Source organism: Volvox carteri (assembly GCF_000143455.1).
Source record: "Volvox carteri f. nagariensis unplaced genomic scaffold VOLCAscaffold_28, whole genome shotgun sequence".
Taxonomy (NCBI): Eukaryota; Viridiplantae; Chlorophyta; class Chlorophyceae; order Chlamydomonadales; family Volvocaceae; genus Volvox; species Volvox carteri.
This window is the reverse complement of record NW_003307571.1, coordinates 1557424-1567171: the sequence shown is the minus strand read 5'-3', so window position 1 is coordinate 1567171 and position 9748 is coordinate 1557424. Positions and strand designations below refer to the sequence as shown.

The 9748-nt window shown below is 53.5% G+C and overlaps 1 protein-coding gene across 1 annotated transcript; it reads right to left on the bottom strand.

Moving 5' to 3' along the window:
• Positions 1-2716: 2716 nt before the first annotated feature.
• On the bottom strand, positions 2717-9748 carry VOLCADRAFT_105452 (uncharacterized protein; the record flags this gene model as incomplete). The annotated part of the gene is made up of 12 exons (XM_002952190.1): positions 2717-3697; positions 4133-4237; positions 4623-4697; positions 4963-5123; positions 5443-5471; positions 5738-5911; positions 6570-6738; positions 7065-7169; positions 7570-7620; positions 7900-7965; positions 8380-8650; positions 9740-9748. The coding sequence occupies 12 exons, from the start codon at positions 9746-9748 to the stop codon at positions 2717-2719; spliced, it is 2196 nt and encodes a 731-aa protein (XP_002952236.1).

Sequence of the window (9748 nt, the reverse complement as noted above, 5' to 3'; positions counted from 1 at the left end):
TGATGGTGATGGTGATGGTGATGGTGATGGTGATGGTGATGGTGATGGTGATGGTGATGGTGATGGTGATGGTGATGGTGATGGTGATGGTGATGGTGATGGTGATGGTGATGGTGATGGTGATGGTGATGGTGATGGTGGTACCATGGCCATTATCATGGCAGTAGTAATGGATAATAGTTATTAGTTGGTGTTTATACTATTATCATTATGGTGGTTGTAATTGTGATGGTTATGATCATTATGGTTTTGGTTGTGGTTTTGGTCTTAGCGACGTTAAAAAATGGAACGGCCAGTTTCTTTCTGAAGGTGCTGGAATAGTGTGTGCCTTCTAGAAAGCATCCGTAACCAAATTACCCGAACAACCGAATTAACAAACTGGGCGAAGCCTTTAAACTATAAACAGGTGGTGCTGACTGCGTGAGGCCATCTGTAGCGCTTGCTGCACGGCTGTCGACCTGTATGTATGTTGCCTTCTCGCACATGTGTAACACATTGGACAAGTTCGTAAGATGCATATATTTATGAATCTGAATCAGATGTCCAAGTATTAAGCTCCGGATGCGTCCGGGTACGACATGGTACGACAACCCTACATGCGTACTTCTTGTCCTATTCCTATCTAATTGGATCTCAGCTGTTAGCCTTGAAATGGGAGATGCCAAGGGAGCTGAACCCTTCTTACGCATTAATTTTTCAGGCTTGCTGCAGCAGGCCGCTGCAGCTGGCATACACCAGGCTGGTTCCGGCCCAGTTGCCACCCCACCGGCCCAGTAACCGAGATCATACCATACCTCGGTGTTACTGGGCCGGTAAGGTTACCCGGATGGACCGTTAGCCAGCAACCGTCCTCGGTTCCCCTAACCATCATGGGTAACCACCGGGCATGGCCACATAACTGCTATTGCCATAAGTTGCCAATAAGGTTGAATTGACATGACGATGCGGTATAGCTGTACATGTGCTGTACGGCATACCGGTGCCTTCACTTAGGGTTGCACGGTGTTTAGACTCTGCCCCGGTGCTGAAGGACCACATGCTACGTGAGCGGAGGTTGTAGTAGTGATGTGCCACATGAGTATTCCTGTAGTAGCTGGTACACAGTACGGCTCTACAAATACGCGCGTAACGCGACCACCAGCATCTCGAGAGGCTTTTTCAGCGGACAGCCACTACAATTCCTTCCATTTGAACCCTCGAAGTTGAGAAATTCGGGAGCAGCGAGTAGATTTCGAACATTGGAACATCGACCAGCTGCTGAGAGAATACCTGTACCTGTTTCATAGAAGGCAATTATGATAGGCAGTTGATATTGACTTGGTTCAGGCAATGAGGCAGAAATGAGTCAGCTGACTAAGAGCCCAGCAGCGTGAGTGCGCTGGGCTCTCCGCTCCCCCTCTCCCTTACACACATACACGTACTACTGTTGCTACGAGAGTGAAAAGCACACGTCTTTACCTAAATATTCTGCAATAAGTTGAGAATATCATTTTAAAAGTGGCAAAAACCTCATAGTTGAGTTTTCGGTTTCGCTTGGGGTCCCACGTGCATATGTCATGGAGAAGTTCGTCGTGCGCCCTGCTGTCGTGAAGACACCTCCACTGGGCCCGGTAGCCCGTGGGTAACCCCCTTGTAAGTTCCTACCCAGCAGGAGGGGTAACACGGCCCCAGGGTAACCCCCTCCGTTGCCCTGGACTATGGACATGGGCCTATATAGGCTACTCATCTTATATGCTGCGCACTTCGTGAATTCCTTTTAGTACATTTCTGTAAATGTACATGTTACATGTACATGTTGAACCTACAAGTATCCCGGTAGCTCGGGAAGCATCGTTCGCCAATATGAATTAAAGGCCTCTAACGCTGCAGGAAAATTTATATATGCATATATGCATGTATATACGTGTCGGTCAAAGCTGCAGCGACAGCAGCTACATCGACATGCCGCCTACACACACATACACACTCAGCTACGTGCGTACGTATGTATATATGTATATATGTACGTATATGGACATATGCGGGTTTACGTGGCTTGAGTCACCGCGTGATGGATCCAAAACGATGTATACCAGTACAACAGACGGACGTAGAGCCGCGCGCCCGTCCCTGTGCTGTGTTTCGGCCCCCGGTCAGGGCCCCCGACGGTGCCCGCCGTCCTTTCTCGGGCGAGCCGCCCACAGTGTAACACCCCAACAACAACACATTAATCATCGTGATTTTAGACATTAAGTAGATAACACAGCAACCAACAAAAACTGATACAAACATTTCCCGCCACAGATAAACCGACGTTATCAGTCTTCATCTCCAGCGATTGCGCCAGCACAAAGCCGACAATGCTCGTTGGTTCGTTCGTACATCCGTACGCTCGTACGTTCGTTAATCCTAAACTTTTGAGATTACTGCACGATTCACAATACTGCTGTGATTGCATATCAGGTCAGCCATTCCACCATCTAACATCGCCACCTCGTGACGATGGACAAAACTGCACACACAAAGCAAACAGCACGCAGTACGAGACCGTACGGCAATCCTGCAACAGTCCGAGGGAAACGCCTTGTAGGTCGTACCGTCACACGTGGCCTCTCTTCGCATGTCGCTGACGTCACTGCCGCCGCTGCCCACGTCAACAGCATTTGCAGCCCACGATAGTGACGCCGACGGCAACGGCACGGACTTCCTCCCTTGCCGTACGTCGCTGATGATACGACTATTGCGACCGCCGCGGCGGCGACGACGGCGGCGCCGCCGTAGACGTGTACCACGCTGCCGGCCCCCGCGGTGATGGCGGTACAGGGGGGTACAACGCAAGGGGAGGTGCCGTCGCAGACGAGTACGACGCCGCCGTACGGGGTGGCGATGGTGGCGGCAACGACGAAGTTGACGGCCGCTGCGGCAGTGCCACCGGCGCGGACGAGTACGACACGGATGGCTGCCGGGGTGACGACGGCACGGAGAAGTAAGGGGCTGTTGGCGCCGCTGTTGCAGCCGTTGAGTACGACGCCGTCGGTCGCGGCGGCGATGGCGGCGGCACAGAGGACGCCGACATACGTGGCAGCGGAGCCACCGTTACGGAAGGGTACGACGACGACGATAGACGCCGCTGTGGTGAGGCCGGAACGGACGAGTACGACACCGGTGGCTGCGCCGACGCCGATGGATACGATGCCGACGGCCGCTGTGGCGATTGCGGAGTCATGGTGGGTGTCGACAGCCGCTGCGGCGCCGCTGACGCTGCGGACGGGTACGGCACCGACACTCGCTGCGGCGACGGCGGCGGCAAGGACTGAAATACGACCACTGACGCTGACGCCACTGGTGTCGCCATCGCCGCCGCCGCCGCTGCCTCTGGCGAGGGCGCCACCTGCACGTTCCACATGGGCGGCGCCAGCGCATGTCGTGCATTGACGCCGGGGGAGCCCCGCCAGATCGTCACCGCCAATCGTACCCACCAGCGCCGCCACCCCGGCGTCGCCTCGTCTCGTAGCCGCTTCTCCTCCTCCTCCCGCCGCCGCTTCTCCGCCGCCGCCGCCGCCGCCGCGGCTGCCGCTGCCGGGTCGGTCGCTTCCAGCAGAGCCTTTGCCTGTGCCCTCTTCCGCCGCCGCCAAATCCACCAGCCCACTCCGCCCGCCAGCAGCAGTGCGCCGCCCACCGAGCAGCACACCGCGACAATGACGGCCGTGTAGTCTGGCTGCGGATGGGGCCGAGGCGGGGAGACGTTGCGGGCAATCAACTAACTAACAATTTATGAACTAACAAGTATTTAGAGCTTATATGAATAATTAGTTGTAATAATTAAGTTCGACACATCATCGTACAAGTGGATGTGTGTTGGGTGTAGTTTCGCTATGCGGCTGTGATGTGTACGAGTGTACGACAATGTGTTGAAGGTTTCTAAGGCTTTTGTAAGTTTACGAACTGTGAGCTTTAACAGTATTTTAATTACATTATGCGCAATACGCGGGTAGGTTGGGTGTTGGTGTGTTCTCGCGTGTGCGTGTATGTGTGTATGTGTGTGCAATGGCACCCACGTGTTTCATGCTTGCTAACAAATCCACGTCGTACAGCTCTGCCTAACGCACATCGTAAAAATACATGATGTACGGCAACTCGTACATATCCGTACCGGAGGTGGCTCCATAGTGGGGCCCATGACGCTGCTGTTGCCAACAAAGTCGTCAAAGCCGGCCAGATCGATCTTGTAGTCGCTCAAATGCGAGTCGATATACGCCTGTGCAATGTTGAAAAGATAATGTACGGCATGAAATTTTTTTGACATCCCAATTGTTGTTCACGAAACAAAAGTGCGTTCTGTCGGGTCAGGCGCCCAGGACGCGGTGCAACCTGCCGTGGACTTTAGGTCACAGAAAGCACACAACTCAAATACTGGGGTGGTATTTTAACAAATTAAAAAACACGTGAAGACGAAGAAGATCAAGAGGAAGAAAAGAAGAGGAAGAAGCCCTTTGTAAGGAAGTTATAACGCCATATAGCCCTTTGTGACGAAGTTTCATAACTTTGAAATGTACCGTACGCGCACGCAACTTCCCCCCTCATTCTCCCCTCCCTTACCCCAATACACATATACATACATACATACATATATACACACGCACCTGGGAGGGGAATTCGGGCGTGTCGCAACCCACATTGATCTCATCTCGCGCCTGGTACACCCGTACATAGTCAATCTGTACGACAGGCATGTACGGCAGGCGTGGAAAAAAGGCGGGTGAACATGTGGCAACGATATTGTTTTCTTGTGTACAGCGGGCCGTGCGGCGGCGGCGCGGTGTTAACGACAAAAGACAACAGACGGGCTTTCGAGTGAGCGAGAGGGGGGGCGGGGGGGGGGGGAGGGAGAGGAAAAAGATTTAAGCCCCCATACACACAAACACACCTCCCTGCGAGAACCCCCCACCGGGGGACCGGTAAAATGTTGCACGTTGCACCCACCATCATTGACGCCGGCAGCTGTAGGTCCGGGTGTATGGGTGCGAAGGAGTCGCTCATGGCGACGTTGATGTTGATGTACTGCGGCTCCACGGGGATGAGGCGGTCGCCGACACTCTCGTTGGCGGAGTTGGTGCCCCCTTTGAGCGCCAGGGCATTCAGCTCTGAGGGGGGGGGAAGCCGGGGGGGGACCGGAACGGAGAAAGGGGCGAAACGGGGGGGGGACATGTGCAGGGGGGTTGCAGGGGGTTTAAGGATTGGTGAGCGGGCGGAGAACCGGGATGGAGGTCTGTAAGCTACGGGTGTAGCTATGAGCCTGTACGTCTGTAAGTTTGTAAGTCTGTACATCTGTCAGTTTTCTGTACAGGTGTCAGGCCATTCGCTTCGTAATATAATTTTTTATTGTGTGACACCTCATGTGTGTGCGCTCATCAATTTATCGTACGACACTTTGAACGACAACGGTTATGAAGAGTAGCTCACCATATATCAGGATGTCGTTGATGTACCACCTGCAATATCATGGAGGAATGAGGGGGGTGCATGAATGTATTGTATGTTTGTTTGTTTGTATGTATGATATATGTATGTAGTTACATGCATCGACTTGTACGGATCACTCTTCGCCAGACACAACACTGCCGTACATGCACTGTTTTCAAACCTACACACCACACCAACACACCTACACGCACACTGCCTACCCGCACTGATGCCAAACCTCCACACACAAACACACGTTGCCGTATACACGCATGTGCCGTACATACACACGTACCGTATGTACTTCCGCGGCGCCCAGTCCAGTCCGTACACATAAAAGTCCGTAAAATGGGAGGCGTTTAGTTTGTGTGTGGCCGACATGGCATCCGCTAGTTTGCTACCGGGCCGGGGTCGGAAGGTGGTGGCGTTCTGCATGTACGAGTTGACACCCGCCCAACCATTGGGCACGCTACAGTGGTGGTGTGTGTGTATGTGTGGGGGGGAGAGGGGAGGGGAGGGGAAGGGGGAGGGGGGGGAAAGTAGGTGTGCAGGAAAAAGGGAGGGGGAGAGGGAAGGTTTTGGGGGGGGGGGGGCTTGCGGAGTTGTGTACAGCGCATGTGCGCAATTCGCATACATAGTTTTTCTGCCCCCGGACTTTTTTCAAAAGATGGCCCTCGTTTGGTCAACCGTATCGTTGGGGCGCACGAACGTTGTCCTCGTGCCTAATGGGTAAATAAACACATGTGCTCGCGCTCACTCTTACACTCACTCTTACACTCACTCTTACACTCACTCTTACACTCACTCTTACACTCACTCTTACACTCACTCTTACACTCACTCTCACACCTTGAAACACCCCGTTCACGCTTCGGTAAGTCTACCCACGTACCGTCCTCGCTCAGCTCCCTCCCCCGAGTCCCTCCCCCGCACACAGGCGACAAAAACAAACCCCACTCAGTCTCACGCCTATCCGTCAGTTGACACACACACACACACACACACATACACACACCTTTTTACCCGCCTCTCCCCCTTTTCCCCTTCCCCACCACCACCACGTACCCACCCTCACCCTCACATGCCCGCCCCCCGCCCGCCCCGCGGCCCTATCCCCCCAATCGCACCTGTACAAGGTGGGATCCGCATACGTGGGGTAGTACACACCCCCCTGGTTGTCCAGCCAGTGGAGGCCCTGGGGCAGCACGGGGGCCACCTGCAGACTGGTGGACAGCTCGGGCTTGGAGGACTCCCACACTCCCACCTCCAGCAAATCAATCTCCGGGGCACCGCGACCTGAGGGGTGTGGTGTGGTGTGGTGTGGTGTGGTGTGGTGTGGTGGGGTGGGGTGGGGTGGGGTGGGGTGGGGGCGGGGACCGGGACGGCGGGGCCAGTGGTGGGGTGATAGGTGACTGGGGCCCGCGACAGGACGGAAGAAATAAACGCAGTGGATAACCCACCAACTAACCAACCCACCGACCACCAGCTAGCTAGCTACCAAGGTAGCCGAGTGTACGGCAGTAAGAAGCGGCACGACGGCAAAATCCTAGGTGAGAATCATCTGGGTTTTAAGAATATCCCGTCGGTACGGCAAATTGTACGGCACATGCCGATGGCCGTACCCTGGGTACTGTTGCAGCGGTTAATCCGTTGACCGTTGTGGTCCGTCCAGTTCTGTTTGTACAGCGCGTTGTCATCGCAGATGTCGTAACTGAATGGCCAAATGCCTGGTGGGGGGAAGGTTGCGCCGGGGGGCGGGGAGTCCGGAACTTATAGAGGGGTAAACCACGGGGACAGACCGTGGGCAAACACACACACAAACACACGCACAGATCTGTGCACGCTTAAGTAGCCATATTACTTGAGCGATAAGGGTCAAATACTAATATATTCTCAGATCTCAGGATTAAGAAAAGTTCACCGGTCGTAGTCAGTGAAAAAATGAAGTTGCGAAAAATGAATTTCATCGTCAGTACCAAATCAACACAAAAACAACCGATTTCCTAATATAGCTACAAAAGTTACCAAAGCCATCAAGGCTCCGGTAGTCGCACGGACGAGACGAGACCGCTAGAAGCATGCTAAACGGCGGTGCCCCGGTTATGGCGTACGGCCCGTACGACTCACCTTCCGTACTCCGCAGGTATCCTGCCCTTCCAAGGTTTCCCAATGTGAATACTGACCGAAGTGCGTCAAAGGGGGGGGAGGGGTCATGGATGAACCAGGTGGGAGGGGGGAGGCGGGGAGGGGGGGGGCCCGGGGAGGGGGGAGGCGGGGAGGGGGAGGCGGGTGTTGACCGCCATGCGGTAGTGGCGAGATGGGGTGGGTTGGAATTAGAGGGGTTGCAGACATCTTTACTTTACAGAAGGCAGGCACCGCTAAGCGTCTTGTATTTAATGTGTGCACGCCCATGCAAGTATGCAATCCGTACATTTCGTACGATTGTACGGTCCGTACCTGCCGGCCACAGCCCTCCGTGCTGGTCGTCCCCGGGCAGCTTTATCCTGGCCTCCAGGTAGCCGCCTGAGTCATGAGTCATGGGAAGGGATGATGATGATGATGATGATGATGATGATGATGATGATGATGATGATGATGATGATGATGATGATGATGATGGTGATGATGATGATGATGATGATGATGATGATGATGATGATGATGATGATGATGATAACGATGATAATGCTGTTTCTGCTGCTGCTTTCTGCTTATGCTGCTGCTGATGATAACGATGACGATGGTGATGATGGTGATGGTGATGGTGACAGGACAGGACAGGACGGGAGGGAACAGGGTTGGATGGGGAAGGCATAAGCCAGATGTGCCGCACGTCTTGGAGCATCTCCAGGGAGGGAGAGGACCAGGGTAGCCGGGGTAGCCAACTATACGGCAGCTGGGGGGGAGAAAAACACATGCAGGCACGCAGGCACGTACCGGTGAAACAGAACTTGTTCCAGCCTTGCAACATGCCGCTGGTGTACTTAGCGGTGGCCAGCTGGTCGCCCCAGGGCGCGCTGAAAGGTCCGCTAGAGGAGGTTTTGGAGGCCGTGATGACGGCTGAGCCACCTTGAACTTTGACCGCACTGCTGCGGAACATCGCGGCATCATTGTTGACGTACATGAGATCGATGGCCTGCCACCTGGCGTCTTTTCCTGGCCGAAAATCCCTCCATTTGCTGTTGAATTCGTCGCTGAAGACGAGGACCTGGCCGCAGGCGACGCGAAGGTCGCGTGAACGTCGGGAGAGCGACGGAATTGGAAGCACGGCCCAGAGGCTTGGCACGAGTTTCTGTGTAATTGGCAAGTTTCGCATCATGAGAGAGAAGCTTACCATGTCCTCCGTTCGTGGAGTTCCCTGGCGTGCGCCATAGGGTGCCGGCCAACCGCTTGCACCCAAGCAGTCAAGGTAATCTAGTCGACACTTTGTCTTCGTGCATTCAAGGGTGTTCGAGTCAATCCATTTCTCGTTGGATGCAGGCGAAATGGACTTCAGGCGGTCCTGACAGGTACTCGCTAGGCAAGTCCATGGCAGTAAAGTACCTAGTAAAATAGTTGTTACGCATAATTCGATGAGAGATGAATATATCTTCATATCGTCTTATCCAGCTATCAGACATCTACCGCGAAACGACTCGCTTTATTCTAATGCGCTTTCAATATTAAGGATTATTGTAATCCGCATATGGCTATAACGATTGCTCTCCTTAAATCATCAATTGAGATGTCTTTGTTCCTACACATTTTTTGGAGTTTGGTATTCTTTCCAGAGCCCAGAGCTAGGTCCGTCCCCTAGGGCGTACGGCATTTGTCATGGCATGACAACATAGAGAAGAGACAAAAGAACCCAGAGGTATTAAAAATAAATCGCGTACAGCTTTATCTCTCGTTAGGCCGGCAGCACTGGGGTAAAGGACCGGCTGCCGGGTACTCACTTCACAGCTCGCAGGACTAGAACATAATATGAGGGAAAATACCTTTCCAATGACTTAACTATGATGAACATCAAAACTTCATTTGAGATCCCTATTGCTGGCAATGCACGCTGGTTCGCATGTCGGCATGCGGGTTGGACTTCGTCAACTTTAAGTTGCAAACACTCAGCCGCGGCCTAGACCTTCTTTCTATGCAACTATACCTGGGTTTCAGATTGTTCTGTTTCGGGCAGTTCGGATTAACCATCTAGGTTCAACTTGTTGAGTTTCAAATGGTATGGGTGTCCAAGTAGTGCTGTTTGAGACACGTAACCAGGCCATTTGCAATGTACATATACCTGACTATCCTTGCGCACCCTTACCTCGGCCAT